This window comes from Propithecus coquereli, unplaced genomic scaffold (assembly GCF_000956105.1).
Source record: "Propithecus coquereli isolate 6110/MARCELLA unplaced genomic scaffold, Pcoq_1.0 Scaffold30, whole genome shotgun sequence".
NCBI classification, from domain to species: Eukaryota; Metazoa; Chordata; class Mammalia; order Primates; family Indriidae; genus Propithecus; species Propithecus coquereli.
This window is the reverse complement of record NW_012148619.1, coordinates 1,524,918-1,541,816: the sequence shown is the minus strand read 5'-3', so window position 1 is coordinate 1,541,816 and position 16,899 is coordinate 1,524,918. Positions and strand designations below refer to the sequence as shown.

Here is a 16,899-nt window from a genome sequence, read left to right as displayed (position 1 = left end):
TCAGATAGGAACCGTGGTTTGTATGTTGGCGAAGGCTGTGTAGCAATAACTCTACTCTTTCATTTCTTTGTATGTCCATCTTATTCTTACTTGTCTGTGTTCTACAGGTGACTCGGGACCAGATGAAGGTGTTTATACAGCAGGAATTTAAGAAAGTTCAGAAAGTGATTGCTGATGAGGAGCAGAAGGCCCTTCATCTAGTGGACATCCAGGAAGCAATGGCCACAGCTCATGTGACTGAGATACTGGCAGACATCCAATCCCACATGGATAGGTTGATGACTCAGATGGCCCAAGCCAAGGAACAACTTGATACCTCTAATGAATCAGCTGAGCCAAAGGCAGAGGTAAACAAAAATACCCATAATTAGTAGTAGTAGGAGAAAAAGGAGGAAACTGCCACATTTGCTAGCTCTGGAAATGCTCCCTTGTGGTCCAGGAACATGAATAAATTGAAAGCTTAGATAGGCTATAAGTATTTCAACTGGTATATAAACCAGTATGGAAGTATTGGCCACTAGGGCACCCAGTGGCTGGGCCTGGCAGAGTATTTACCCATCGTGACTTAAAGGAGTATAGTCAGTTAGGCAGATACTAATCACGGTGAAGGAGGGAAGTTAGAAATCAGAGCCAGAGAGAAGAGAGCAGGTGACAGATCCCAAGTTGTGAAATGAGCATATGAATGAAGTCATAATAGAGATGAGAACTGGACTGAATGAGAACGAATCAGGAAGTGGAGCATAAAGCAGGCCGAATGAAAGATTTTGGACTTACTCTGTGAATAGGAAAAGGGTGCCTCAGGAGCTACTCATATAAATTGGGACATAACTGCTGGATTAGTAGTGGCATGTGGCCGGGCACGGTGGCACACGCCTATAATCATAGCACTTTGGGAGGTCGAGGCAGGAGGATTGCTTGACGTTAGTTCAAGACCTGCCTGAGCAAGAGCAAGACCCCCATCTCTGTGAAAAACAGAAAAATTAGCTGGGCATGGTGGTGCATGCCTGTAGTCCCAGCTACTTGGAAGGGTGAAACAGGAGGATTGCTTGAGCCCAGGAGTTTGAGGTTACAGTGAGCTATGGTCATGCCACTGCACTCTAACCAGGATGAAAGAGTGAGACCCTGTCTCCAAAAAAACAAAAGTGACACATGGGGTAGGGCATTGTAAGGATTGAAAAAGTGCAAAAAACCAAAAAAACAAAATTGAAAGATACAAGGTAAATGTTGAATCACTGTATAAATGTGAATTACTAATAGTCATTGTTATTTTGTAACAGGAATAAAAGGATCTTAAGCAATTTACCAAACAACGTATTTAGGCATTTTGAATCTATTTCTAAAAAATAATGTAAGGCAGCCATTAAAAAAAAAAAAACAGAAAACTTACATTTCATCCACTAGGGAGCGGCTTCTGTTCATCAGATTCCATAGCATTATGTTGAAAATTCTGGTCAAGCCAATGCCAGATAGGTTTAGGGTAGGTCCTTTCAGAAGAAAATCTAGATAGTCCTGTGGACTTTACAGGACTGCTGCTGACTTAGTGAGTTCAGCCTTAACTGGCAGTCTTGCCTTGGCTTGGGAGAGAATAAACTAGCCAACAGAACAATAAACTAGCCAATAGAAGAATAAACTAGCCAACAGAAGAGCCAAGGTAATCCAGGAGGCAGGTATTATCCAAATCATCTTGACAGGAAATGTCAGTTACCTGCTGTACCTATCCATGGCTCTTGATTGACACATTAACTGCCATGTTTTGAGCCTGGGGCCTTGTGAAGCATATGTAACTCACCTGTCTCTACTTTGGGAGCCACATGAACTGTTTTTCAATTTACATATCACTCATGCACAGAAAACAATAAAAAATAACAAATTTTTCATTAAATTAGATGGGATCATTTTCTTTTTGAAGGTTTTATTCTACTTTCGTAATAAAACACTATGGCCCCAAGGAAAATTTTTTTTTTTCTAGTGTTTCAGTCAATCTGTTAATTTTCATCATGTGTGAAAAGAATAGCTCCTGTTCTTTTACATTTTATCCTCCCCGGAATAAATTATGTGTGTAAATAAGAAATTATGTGTGTAAATAAGTTTCTAGATGGCAAAGAAAGCATTTTATATTTGTCATTTCATTTAATCCTTATGTCAGCATTCATTAATTCCATTTTACAGATGAGATATTGAGATGCCAAGAACTGCAGAGACACTGACCTACTGTCATTTAGTTAGCAGAAAACAGAGCCAGGATTTAGATTTAAGTCTGTCCTACTGCAGGGCCTGTGCTTTTTCCCTACTGTGTGCTTTATACTAAGTGTCCTATTAGTATTTGTGGGAAAAATTAGGAGAATCAGTGTTCTAGACAGTTTGCATTACCTAAGACCTTTTACAATGTTGAGGTGATCACTTCGTGTCTTCTTTTTTGTTTTGTTTTGTTTTGTTTTTTGAGACAAGGTCTTGCTCTGTCTCCTGGGCTAGAGAACAGTGGCATCATCATAGCTCACTGCAACCTCAAACTCCTGGGCTCAAGCAATCCTCCTGCCTTAGCCTTCTGAGTAGCTGGGGCTTTAGGTGTATGCCACCACACCCAGCTAATTTTTCTGTTTTTTGTGGAGATGGGGTTTTGTTCTTGCTTATGCTTGTTTTGTGTCTTAATAAACAAAAAGTTCAACCAGAGTTAACTCAAGGGATTAATAGTATAACTCTTTCCCAAATTCCTCTCAAATTGGACTCCCACGTTTATTCTATATGTTGATTCGGTTGTTCTTTCAAAAATGAAGGTTTAATTTTGAGACTTAGCCCCTCTCTTTTATTTTTATTTCAGATAGTGAATTCAGTCCTTCTGGAACATTAATTGTCCTTTAAGTACCTCAGCTGCACTATGCTTGTTAACTCTGATGGAATTACTCTTATGGGGATGCAGAAGCTGACAAGGCTTAAGGACCAGGCTGTGGACAAAATAAGCTGTTGAAAACAAGAAGTAATATTCAGCTGGCTAGAGCATTTACAAAGAGCTGTTATTATCTAATAGCCTCTTGTTCCAGTTAATCTGGTAACTTAATGGTCAGAGCAAATATTCAGTACCTGTCTGTCACTCAACAGAGGAATTCTGTTCTTCCCTTTGCATATTATGGAATTTTTAAAAAAAAAAATCACCTGCATTTTGAATTGAGCCAAAAGATTTTCCCTCCCAACACTTTATTATAAAATTTTCCAAATATATAGCAAAGTTGAAAGGATTTTATAGGTTATACCAGTATACCTGCCACCTAGATTCCACCATTAACATTTTGCCATACTCGGTTCATTGCAATTGTAGCCATCTTTCCAATCTTCCACTCATCAATCCATTTTATTTTTGATGCCTTTAAAGCAAAGTGCAATTTCTCGTTGCGAATAAGATGCAGTTAAACACATTCCATTTTACTCCTTCCACTAATCACAGGAAAAATCCCTGGGCAAAAATACTGAAGTAACCTACCAGAAGACTCTTAAAGGTGGAGAAAAGATGACAGACTGACTGGAGACCTTGGGACTTGAGGGAATACAAAGCAGTGAATTCTCTGGGGTTTTCCTTGCTTCCTATATATCCTGGCCTCTGTGCTCTGCAAACTGGAAACACTAATGGACACAGACAAAAAGAAAACACCCAAGAAAAGCCAGTTTTCTCTGGCCAAAATACTGGGAAAAGGATGGTAGTTCAGTCATAGAGAAACCTTTTGATTATACCTGCCTATTCTGGGGATGAGCACCATGAAAAAAGTTATTCTCCAATCCCAATTGGCACTGCAGCTGTGGAACAAAACCTCTTTTATATCCTCCTCTGCAGTAATGAGATATCTTTCTTTCTCCACAGAGCCTAAGGGTGAAACTCTGACTTTCACTTTTGTCTCTGCTCCTCTCAATAATAAGTGGTGCCCATCTCCCAAGCACCTGTTGGTGGAACTCTGACTTCCATCCTGCCCTGCAGTAACAGTAAGAAGGTAGTACCCCTGCCCTCTGGAGACTGCAGATAGAGCTCTAACTCCTCCCTCTTACCACTGCATTAACTAAGCATTGCCCCTCCCCAGCTGAGTTAGTGGGTAGAACTTTATCTTCCACTCCTGCCATGTAGTGATGGATTGGTATCCTCCTCTTCCCCAGCTAGCTCTGTGGAGACTATAGAGTCGAGTCCTGTCATCTGAATGGGCCAGAGCAGAATAGCACTGTAGAGGCTTTATAAACGAAGTTAGCATTTGAACCATAGTCTACAAAAGTGATCCAGGACATGTATTCTGAGTGTAAACAGAATGACTGCTAAAATAGAAGATTTAAATAGGAACTAGATTTTTGTAATATAACTCAATATGTTCAGGATATAGTTCAAAATTACTTATTATACCAAGAACCAATAAAATTTCAACTCTAAGGAGAAAAGACAATATATGCCAACACCAAGATGGCACAGATACTGGAATTATCAGATGAGGGTTTTAAACCTGCTGTCATAAAAATATCTCACTGAGCAATTACAAACACGCTGGAAACAAAAATAGAAAATCTCAACAAAGAAATAGAAGATACAAAAAAGGACCAAATGAAAATTTTAGAATTGAGAAATACAATAACTGACATAAAAAATTCACTGGATGGGTTCAATGGCAAATTGGAGGAAAGATTTGGTGAATTAGACATTGATATTGATCCAATCCAAACAACCAAAAAAAAAAAAATATCGAAAAATAACTTGCCTTTAGGGACCTGTGAGACAATGATAAAGGGTCATGGGAGAAAAAGGAATGTGGGACTGACAAAAAATGTTTATAGAAATAATGGCTCAAAATGTTAAAAAATTTGATTGAAAGACATAAACCTGTAGATTTAAGAGGCTAAGTGAACCTGAACAAGATAAACTCTAAGAAATCCTCACCCAGATGCATCAAAATCAAACTTCTGAAAACTAATCACAAAGAAAAAAATCTTGAAGGTAGAGGAGCTAAAGAGAAATGACATTAGCTATGGAGAAAAATATGAATGAACATGTCTCTATTTGTAAGTCTGATTTTATGGTTTATAGTTTTCATTTAAAGGTCTTGAATGGCTTTTGTTAAATTTGTTCCTAGGTATTTAATATTTTTGATGCCATTAAAATGGAATAATTTTAAAACTTTATTTTTCAGACTTTTTATGTTAGTATATAGAAATACAGTTGATTTTTTATATATTAACCTTGTATCTTGCCAAAATCACCTGTTAGTTATAGTAGTGATTTTATGGATTTTCTACTTTGACAGTCATGCCATCTGTAAGTACAGACAGTTTTACTTTTTCCTTTCCAATCTTTATGCCTTTTCTTTCTTTTTCTTGCCTTATTGCAATGGCTTGGACTTCCAGTGTGCTATGTCTAACGTAAATGGTAATAGTGGGCATCCTTCCCTTGTTCTTAATCTTAGAAGGAAAGTATTCAGTATTTTTCTGTTAAGTGTGATGTTTTTATTAGATGCCTTTTTTTTTTTTTTTTTTTTTGAGACAGAGTCTCACTCTGTTGCCCTGGCTAGAGTGAGTGCCGTGGTGTCAGCCTAGCTCACAGCAACCTCAAACTCCTGGGCTCAAGTGATCCTACTGCCCCAGCCTCCCGAGTAGCTGGGACTACAGGCATGCGCCACCATGCCCAGCTAATTTTTTCTATATATTTTTAGTTGGCCGATTAATTTCTTTCTAATTTTAGTAGAGGCGGGGTCTCGCTCTTGCTCAGGCTGGTTTCGAACTCCTGAGCTCAAACAATCCGCCCGCCTCGGCCTCCCAGAGAACTAGGATTACAGGCGTGAGCCACCGCGCCCGGCCTAGATGCCTTTTATCAGATTGAGGATGTGCCCTTCTATTCCTCATGTGCTGAGGGTTTTTATCATGAGTTGATGTTGAATTTTGGGAGATATTTCTTCTGTATCTACTGAAATGGTCATATGGGTTGTATCCATGATTGTATTGCAATGGTTAATTACACTGGTTAATTTTACAATATTAAACCAACCTTGCATTTCTGAGATAAACTCCCACTTGGTCATGATGTATTATCTGGGTTCAGCTTGCTAATATTTTGTTAAGGGGTTTCATGTCTTTGTTTATGAGGGATATTGGTCTGTATTTTTATATTTTTCTGATGTTATTGTCAGGTTTTGGTATTAGGGTTATATTGGCTTCATAAAACAAAGTTGGGAAGTATTCCTTTCTGCTTTATTTTCTGACTTTCTCTTTTTTGCTGAATTTAGTTACATCATTTTTTAAAACTCTTTGCCAAAGTCAAGTATTAAAAAAATATTTGTATATCATGGGCATTTTCATCTTTTGTCCAGTTTTGAAAGGAGAGCACTGAATTGCAGTGAGTTGATACTGGAAAATGTTGTTTCGGATGGGGAAATTATTAAAAATGATGCATGCATACCTTAAGCATATATTTTAAACTTGAAACATATATATGTACATTTTTTTGATTCTGAGGCAAGGTCATTTCTTTGAAAATATGGGGTTGCTAATTGGAATTGAATGTCATGTTTCTGGCATAAACCACACCTATATTCTACCATTTATAAGGTCCAATTTCAATATCTTTTATAATGAAGGGGATATCATTCAAAGCAAGCTGAATGCAGAATGTTAGATTTTTATAATTTATTTTTTCTAGTATTTTGCATGTATTTCACTTATATTAAAATTGATAGCAATTTTTACATAATTCACTTTATTGAATACTGTGGATACATTCAAATTAGTTTTCATGAAAGCAACAACTCGAGGAAGGCAACACTTGTCTCTCTTGCACTCATTTTTTGTTATTTAATTAAATATGTCATTATAATTACAAGTTCAACTGGTATAGACAGGTTTGGAATTAAACTTGATTCTTGGTAAATGACTTTTCCATGGTGGAAGTAGAACTGAGAGGTTGCAGGAGAGTGTAGTTTGCCAACCAAGAGCATTCAGGATGTTTTAAGGAGGAGTTTGGCAGCACTACTTAAATGCAACAAGTCATTTAAATGGAAGTTGGTATGTAAGCGACTCTGACTGCTAATATTCCTTGAAACCAGAATTCACTTGTAATGGGGGTAGAAATTAATCTTAAATCCTATTTATATCTTCACTGCCTTCTTTTCCTTTCTTAATTATTAATTATGTACCTTGTGCTGTGTTAGGTGCAGTGAATACGGAGGTGAACAAAACATAGTTTCTGTTTTCAAGGAATTGAAATCCAAAGAGGGAGGGAGGTACTGTGTGGTGGTGTCGCTGTCAGTTCTCTTCTCTAAGTAGGAGCCTAGAAGGGTAAACCTTACAGATGTGCAGGACAGAGGAAGATTAACCCACTCAAGCTGTTAGAAAGTTTCCCAGTGAGGCTCGATCTTAAAGGATGGTTAGGATGGTTAGGAATTAGGTAGGCTTTCAGAATAGGGATGCGTATTTCAGGGAGCAGGGACAGCACATGGCACATCTTTTACTAGCAAGATTAGCAATCCTCTGAATGTCTGCTGACCTTTTCAGAATGGCCTTGCAATTTATATGTGTGTTTGTTCTTGCTTTGTGATAGTGACTATTGTTTCTGAAAAGATGCCTGCATCATAAACAACAGGAATGGATGAACATGTTGCAAAACCTTGTGCCTCATCTTTTCTGTCCTTTCCCCATTCTCCCCTAGAAATGTTATTAACAGTTCAGGGAAAGTACAATAATGGACACCATTTGCTGAACACTTACAGTGTAATAGATGCTTGCTTAGTATTTTACATAGATTTTTCTCATTTTAATCCATATAGTGGCCCTTTGAGGTAAGAATTAGGATTTCCACGGGCACATGAAGAAATTGAACCTTGGAAAAGTTAAGTGCCTTGCCAAAAGCTTCACTGGTGGGATTAATGGACCAGAATTTGAGATCATGTTTTTATAACTCAGAAACCCCATCTCTTAATCACTGCACCAAGGTATGGACTTGTGAGGAGGACTTGCGCTAAATCACGGGAGAAAGTTTAGGTATTTTTTCCCATAAGGTTGTCCTAGACAATTGTGTTTAAAGATCCAAAATTAATTGAAAAATTGTTTTGAGATTTAATTATATCACTGATGGTTATGTAACTCATATTAAATTTAAATTATATGACTTTTTTCTTGCTATATTATAGTGAGAAATACCATGAGAAATACCAGTTCATCAAAATGCAGAGAAAGCTTCCACTACCTCTGTACCCTTCCCACACCACTCGCCCCACTTCCCTCTCATTAGACTAGGTATGATTAGTTCCCTTACCACTATCGCAAATACTTAACAGTCTGCTAACAGTGCCCTTCTTATTCAACCTCCAGTGTATATTCTGATTTAAATCACCTTTCTGGCTGTAGCTGTCCCTTATAGGCTTACACTCTGGCAATCTCTCTTTACCTCAGTCCCACTCTACTTCACAGTGCCCTCAGTCCCACCCCCACACTTCCTGACCAAGACACACATGGACATCCCCATTCTCTGCTTTCACAGAACTCAAATTTCCTTAAACAATACGTTTTTTAAAACTGCTGTGCCTTTGCTCTTGCTCTTTCAGTGCCCTTCCTACTTTTCTCTGTTGTCAACCTGGGAAAATCCTACTTATCCCTCAAGTGGCAATATAAATGTCACTTTCTCTGTGAAACCATTCCCATCTTCTCCAGGAGAGGCAAATGTTCACAACGTACCTTTTGACTCTCAAAACATTTTAGGTCTTTGGTAGAGTCCTTAAAATAGTAGTCATAGTTCATTTTCTTTCTGCCTGTTTTCCCTGCTCCTGATCGGGAGCTCCTAGAAAGTTAGATCATTATGGGTTATTTATCTTTTATCCTTATTTAGCACCTACATGTAATAGCTTCTTAATGAATCATACCGAATTGTTACTGATATTGATAAATAACCTTTATTAAGTGCATCCTGTGTCTTAGGCACTGTGCTTAATGGTTATAAGCATTATTTTATTCAATCTTCATACATATCCTATGATACAGAGATAATTATTACCCCATTTTGCAAATTAGGAAATTGAAGTTAAGAGAGGCAGAACAACTTAAGCAAGGTAATACAGCGGGAAGGTGATGGAGTTAAGATTTGAACCCAGAGTGTCTGCCTCCAAAGCTCATTCTGCTTTACACCAATAGGAACCATTCATTCATTCGTTCATTTGTTTATTCTCTAGGGAGTACAACCAGAAGGTACATTCTCTATTGAGACCATCTCTGGATGGCTAAGGAGGAGGTCATCAAAAGGATGAGTGAGGTCCCTTTGGGCAGGTTTGAGGATCATTTGAATGATCTCATTTGCTCACAGAAGGAGGTTCAAAGGAATCTACTTTGATCACTACTGATAAAGTTAGGCTGAGAGACTGCAATACCTGGAAAAATAACATTAACACATTGTTTTTGCAATGAGTGGATGAGAAAAAGAGAAAAGGCATTGTTTGAAGAATGATATGGATCAACAAATTCCAGATCTACGCTCTTACAGGGGAGAAAACCAAGGTCTAAGTTAATTAAACAACTTGCCCAAGGGCAAATAGCTAGTAAGTAATAGAGCTTGGTCTAGAATCCCAATTTCCTGAGTCCCAATTCAGTGCCTTTTCCACCATGGTGTGCTTTGTGTTAGAATTGCTGTGCTCGTGTTTGCAGGAAAAATGCTAGACCAAGGCAGAAATGAGTATTTGAAGGAAACAGCTTGATGCTTTTGGAATTGGTCAGCTTTTGCCTAAGACCCGCTGCTATTTTGGGGCTCTCAGTTTGCTCAGAACTAAATACTGCCAGCCATACAAATAGAAAAGCAAGGCTATTATTTAGGCCTCCCAGGTCTGTGCATTCACTTCTCTGCTTGCAAGGGCAAATTATCAGTTCATCTTCACTGGGCAGTTTGAACATCGGATTATGTTGGCCCTTGTCTTAGCCCTTAGATGTCCATTGGTTTGTCTTTGTTACAATAAATGCACAATCTATGCTTTCAGGTTGGGAGAGAAGAGGGAAAAAGAAAGAAATCTAAATCTGTCTGTATTAGTGATGATTTCTAATGCTGTTGTTTTTTGTTTGTCTTTCAGGGCGATGAGGAAGGACCCAGGTAAGATCACATTATTGCTGCTGGTCTGTTCTCAGAATTGAAGGAGAGTGATATTTGTGGCCTTTTAATGCTCCCTAAAATATGGACAGCCAAGCAACAGCACAGAAAAGGAATCTCTACCTTAAGCCTGGGCTTTGAAGATCTTATTTTGTAAGAGTCCCATCTCCCTCCGCATCTATGTCATTTCCTGCCTGTAACCTTCAGATAAAGGTAGACTTTAAAGTATGTAATGATAGTAACTTTGCTATATTCTGTAGCACATTCAGAATACCTTGTTAAGAAAAGTAGGCACTACATTTGAATGGTAATTAGGCTATCTGGTGGACTGACTAGATAAATTTTGCATTGTTCTTTCTTGATTGGAATTGGATTGCTTTTTTTTTTTCCCCCCCAAGTGGGCTCTGGATCTAATATTCTTTATTTCTGACCTATAATATCTTTATGTCTAACCCAAGACACCTATATAATGAACCCTAGGGCATAGATACAGACAACTTGTTTAGGGAAAAAAATGTTTCTTTGTGCTTCTGTATCACCATAGTTGGATAAATTTTAAAAGTACATTTTATTATTGCCTCAGCCTTTCAGTGAACCTGGACTTTGGTTTACTTACCTTTCCTATCATTCTGCTCCAGCAGTGAGAATAAACTCCAGGAAATGCTGCAGCTGTGCCATCAACACAATTGAGGGGTATTTGTATAAAGAAAAATGCAATGTCTGGCCAGGTCCCATCTGTTGGAAAGGATCGAGGACTGTTAAGGCTGGGAAGTATCACACTGGCCATCCAGGCCACTTCTGTTCAAACTTTATTTTTAGCAGAAGCACCTTTTTTTTCAAATGGACTTTTAAGTAGAACCTCAATGTGTAGATAATAATTTTTCTTTAGTTAAAGTGAGGCCGCATTCCTTTGGGGAACCTTTTCTCTTTATCACAGTAGACCCCAAGGGGCTTCTGTAGATACCTAGGGTTCCTCAGAATTCAGTTTGAAAATCACCAATCTAGTTCAAGGATCTCATTAAAAGAAAATAAATGAATTGTCCAAGGTCACCTTACTGGAGCCAAGATTTGGCCCTTTGGTTTTATTTACAAACCTATACCTTCTTTCTCTCTAATCCAGCGCCCCTTTCTTAGTGCCAAATGTTATCCCAACATCTGCATCTCTTGGTGTATCCTTCCCTTGGAAGTTGGTTCTCAACCTCTACTCTAGAACTGCAAGAATCTATCCAGCTCTACTGTGACTAAAGCCACAGGCGCACCCTGCTTTAAACCTACATAATCTCGGAGGACCCCTTCAAACTTCATCTTCCAATAATTCCCAGGCTCCTTTTGTGTTGTGGTTTATTTCCTTCCTTCTTTCCTTCCTCTTCCCTCCTTTTATCCCTCCCTCCCTTCTTTCTGTCCACTTAAGATATTTGTGACCCTACGTTGTGTCTAGTACTATGCTATAATGTATCATGGTGACTAAGGCAGACATGGTCCCTATCCTTGTAGATCCTAAGTCTAGTGGGATAGGCAAGCATGTACACGGACACTTACACTGTGGGGGAAGTGCTATGAAAAGGGAAGTTTAGGCTGCTTTAGGAAGAGCTCCTAAGTGAGTCTTGGAGGATAAGGGGAGGCTTACTAGAAAAGGTTATATATAAACAGAGGTCTGAAAGATGAGAAGGTAGGCAAAGGAGGAACAGGGGTGGATTGTTCTAGGTAGAGGAAACAATTTGTGTAAAAGCTCCAGACAAGAGTGGAAGAAACCCAGTAGAGCAGAGCCCAGATCATTTAGGGCCTTCATAAAGCATTTGAGCTCTATCCTGAAGGCAGTGGATAGAATTTTAAACAGGAATTAACCTAGGCAGGTTTGGATTTTAGAAATCTTTCCTGCCTACAAAATAGAAAATGAATTGGAGGTGGGTCAGGAGCCTGGGAAACTAGTTAGACTAGTCTAGCAATGATGGGAACCTAAATCAATATATTCTCTAGTTAACGGCCAGGTTTTTACTATTTTGCACAGACCTTTGGTTTAAACACACTCTTTTAAACTATCTTGTTGACGTTCTAGCTCTTCCACTCTGAAGATTGGCTCTAGGTCCTTAAAATTCAAGCCAGGCAGAGCACTAGACCTTCTACCCCAGAAAGAGAGTTCAAACAAGACCATGATAAAGAAAATACTATAGCAGAGGTAATATGCAGGCTCCACAGGGTAGCAGTGGCATTTCTGTCTTGGGACATCCTGTTTGGGATAAACATACTCATCTTGTCTTTTTGGCCACATGCCAGAGTCACAATGATTAGAAAAATATAAGGACCTTATGAAGAGATTAATTCCCTTCACAGATACTGTTCAGTGTGAGATATTGACTTTAGAGTTTAATTGCAGATACCTTTGTGTCATTTTGACAAAATAGTGGAGAGGCATAGAGGTTCTTTACTAGCAACCAGGATGTCAGGCTATCTCCCTCGAGCCAGGCTGCCATGGATGTCAGCGGGGAGTCTGCTGGACTGGGACTTGATAGAACCCTTTTTGGTACAATGAGCACTTGAAGAGTATATTCCAATTTGGCAGAAAGATGGAAGAGGAGTCGGATTTTGTTTTTAACCTTTAAATTCATACTTGTTGGTTCCATTCAGTTAATTTGTATTGAACTACCATTTGGCTCAATTTATTCCAATTAACACGTCAGGGCAGATGGCTTTTGATCTGAGATTTTTCTCACTTATGATATACACCTTACCATTTCAACAAGCCAAACAGAATTTTGTTCCAAAGGCTTCTGTTTTGCTGACAGTATTAAATGAGGATTTGATGTATAAGATAGGCAGAAAGGAAGTGTGGGTCTCCTTACACAGGGGCTGGATGAGAAATGAATCTGGAGACCCTGGGTTCCAGTTCTGTTTGGGTCAGTATACCTGTGTCTCCTTTGCTAGCATTCTTTCCACATAGCCACTTCTCTACTATCTACACAAAAGTCCAGGGAAAATTAAGTTCCAACCAGTCTCCCCAGTGGAAGGACAAAGAATAATTTCTGTCCTATGGAAACATATTTCTCTATAATAGATCTTCCTCCTTTTCTACCAGCTGAAGTCTTCCCGCCTTCTTCCCTCCTTTCTGTTTTGATTTCCCAAGCAGTTGATATGAGAGGACCAAGTATTGTGCTTTCAGTCATGTCTGTTCCTTGTCCTGAATTTTATTGTGTAGTCATCCTGTTAATTAATCATAGCACCCATTTATTGAAGGTTTATTATGTCCAATGTGCTTTATATATATTCTCATTTAATCTTCATGCAAAGCTTATGATTATTCCACTTGTCAAATGAGGAAATCAATGCTCAGAGAGATTAACTTGTCTTAGATCACACAGCTAATAAGTGGCAGAGCTGGGACTTGCATCTGTCTGGCTTCAGGGCTCAACCACCAAATGCCCTTAACCACCATTTAGACTATCTCCAAGAGGCCAGCACTCTTCTCTTTGTGACCCTGTATGAAAGCCAAGAGGATTCACACAGTCCTCAGAAAGATCACTTAGGTCTTTTCCTTTAACCTGGGAGTTCTTATAATTGCTTTGACATTGAATTGCTGTGGTCTCTGTTTTCTGCAAGCTGCTTCCCCTCTCCTTAGCTTCTGTCATTATAAAGGAATATTTCTTCATCTTATTCTCACAAAGTATCCTCTGAGGGTTAGCAACAAAATGGGTGCTCCCTGAGGAGCAGCCAGCCAAGCTTTCCATTGACCCTACAGAATAGCTGCCTATTGCTTCTCCATCTGGTAGCTCAATCCTCAAATCCATGATACACAGTCATGGAGCTGGCAAGGATTCTCTGAGGGTGTGGAAGAACAAAAATCCTAACATGTAGAGCATGGGCATTAACTTCTATGGAGTCATCTTTTAAGAGGGTGGTCTTTGAAGCTCAGAGTGATTTTTTTTTTCCAGGCAAAAAAGCAATTTACACTTTTGGCAGCAATTTTCTGTCTTCTCTATGCTATTATGGGAGATCTTATGTTCACTCCCTCACAGATTGGCTCCTTTTCTACTCCTGCCTGAGCCTGCTGAGAAGTAATATGTATTCGAGGAGAGGGGGTGGCAATAGGATCTGTTGGCGTAAAAGCTATTGTGTAGTGGGAGGAAGTCAGAGAGAAAAACTCTTAAACTCTTGTGTTCAGAGAAGGAGCAAGATCAGGATTAAATTTTGATTTGCTATTGAGGTTTTCTGTGATTTTTTTTTTTTTAAACTAAGAAGAAAATGGCTTTTTAATAGTAACAGCCATACTTGGAACTTCTGTAGAATTTTTCATCTTCAAAGCTGGCTATTATTCGGGCAAAAAGCTCCTGCTGAGATCAGTGTGAATCTGACCCATGCTGATTCTGTGATTAAACAGGAAGCATGTTTTGAAGGAGTAGGAGCTGAAGGAGAGTCAGCAGACCTACCTTCTATTCTTGGTTCTGCCCGTGACTGACTGTGTGACCTTTGGCAAGTCATTTAACCTCCTGGTACTCTGTTTTTATTTCCATGAAATATTAACCTCATTACCCCCCACCCCTACCTCTGCCTAGTTTTGGAGGTATAATTATCAGGAGGAATACAAATCTTGTGTCAAATATGGAGTGAAAAGAATCTGTGTATAGATTTTATAATTTGATAGATTTTTTTTTTTAACCTTTTCAGTTTTGTTTCTTTAAAAATTATCCAGAGGCTATATGCTAGGTACTCTTTTTTTCCCCTCTAAATGAATAACCATATGTTCCTGAGATACGGCCTTTCTCTTTCTGACTACCTAGGTTGTAGAGAGAAGAGAACTAACTCAGTAATACCCTTAGGTTTCTTTTGTCTTCATTTTCCTGATTGCAAATTCATGGTTTGGTTGTTGTATTGGCTTCATTTCTGGAGGGCTATGTGGAAGCCAAAGAAAATGGCTGTGATAGTTGTGACATGGAATGAAACTATCAAGACTGCTTATTATGCAGAGTGGGGTTCCAATATCTGTGTTGGCTTTTGGCATAAAGAGTCCCCTAACTTCCACATTTCCCTCTTATGGAACCTGAGCTGACTTTGTTTTCCCATGCCGATATGGTTTGTTTATCTCCTGCGTTAACCAGATGAAAGATGAAGCCATGCTATGCATTGTGCTGCCTTTCTATACCAAAAGCAAGCCTCTTTGCTAAAGTAATTGATTTTTAGAAATTTGCCTCTGAGGCTCACAACTTTATTTTGTGTATTAACCAGAGAATCCATTCACTGCTGGAAATTTCTGCTGAGGTGCCTCGAGCTTATTGCAGATGCCACCGACTGGAAATGCTGACTAGTAACAGTCTGAATTCTAACATGCGTCTGCCTTTTCTGGCTTTATAAGGCTAAAGGAAAGCGCACAGTAGTAAGGGGCCTGGATGTCACTTTGCATGCTTTGTTCTACTCTAATCAACTTTTGTTTGCCATCCAGTACAGTAGTTATGATGTTTCGCAGGCCAGCCTTGTTTATATATTTGACCTCAGAGCTTATCAGGATAACATTTGCCTCTCGTAGCTCTATTTCCTAACTTCTCAGACAGGAAAGATCGCAGAGCAATTCTTCATTCATTTGTTCAGCAAACATCTTAGACTGCCTAATGTATACCAGGTCCTATGCTAGGTGTATTAGTCCATTTTGTGTTGCTATTAAGGGATGCCAGAGGCTGGGTAATTTTTATAAAGAAAAGAAGTTGATTTGGCTCACAGTTCTGCAGACTGTATGAGAAACATGGTGCCAGCATCTCCTTCTGGTAAGGGCTTCAGGGAGCTTCCAATCCAGGTGGAAGGCGACGGGGGAGCGGGTGTATCGTGTGGCAAGAGTGACAGCAAGAGAGAGAGGAGGTGGTGCCAGGCTCTTTTAAACAACCAGCTCTCATGGGAACTGATAAAGTGAGAACTCACTCATTATTATGGGGAGGGCACCAAGCCATTCCTGAGGGATCCACCTTTATGACCCAAGCACCTTTCCCCAGGCCCCACTTCCAACACTGGGAATCAAATTTCAACATGAGATTTGGAGAAGCCAAACATCCAAACCGTATCGCTAAGCCTCAGGGATATGAAGATGACTTAAGGTTTTGTTCCTGCATTTAAAGATCTCAAAGTCTAGTTAAGGGCTAAATAAACAATTTTATTAATAATTTCATATTTAGGTACAGTATAATCATTATTATGACAAATTATTATAAAGAAGCAATTAGTGCCAACTACATATGAAGTATTTTAAACATTTACCTATACTGTTTCTCACAACAGTTTTAGTAAATCGTTAATACATTATTTCTCATCTGAAATGAGAATACTGAGTTGCAAGAGAGGTTATACATTCATGAGATGACACAACTAAAAAGCAGTAGAGCCAGCATTCAAACTCAAGTAGTCTGACTCCAGAGCATAAACTCCTAACTATGGCTCTATAGTGATTCTCTAAAATAAATAGTTGTAGGATACAACTAACTCAGCATAAAGAATCAGAAGAGATAGTATTTCTTTTGGACCTTGACGGATGGGTAGGTCTGGGCTTTTTCAGATGGAAAGGATAGGACGGCTGTCCAAGCAGAGACAGCAGCAAGTATAAAGGCTCAGAGGAGTAAAAACGCGTGTGCTGTGTAGGGAATGGTGAGTAACCGCATGACTGGACTAGGGCAGGAGTTGAGACTAAAAGGTGGATTGAGTCCAGCTTATAAAGGCTCTGGTATGCCATGTTGAGGCACCAAAAAGTTCTTAATACTTTGTTACACTTAACCTCTTGGCTACAGCATTGCCCCATTATAGAAGAAAGTATTCTCCTTTTCGGCTTGCTCTTTTAGATGGAACAAAAA

At 39.0% G+C, this 16,899-nt stretch overlaps 1 protein-coding gene across 1 annotated transcript in view; it reads left to right on the top strand.

Moving 5' to 3' along the window:
- The window catches only part of TRIM44 (tripartite motif containing 44), a 164,191-nt gene that overhangs the window by 92,876 nt on the left and 54,416 nt on the right, over nucleotides 1-16,899 (top strand). The window contains exons 3-4 of the mRNA XM_012649645.1: nucleotides 108-347; nucleotides 10,062-10,081. Of these exons, the coding sequence (XP_012505099.1) occupies nucleotides 108-347; nucleotides 10,062-10,081 (260 nt within the window). The remainder of the gene's footprint in view (nucleotides 1-107; nucleotides 348-10,061; nucleotides 10,082-16,899) is intronic.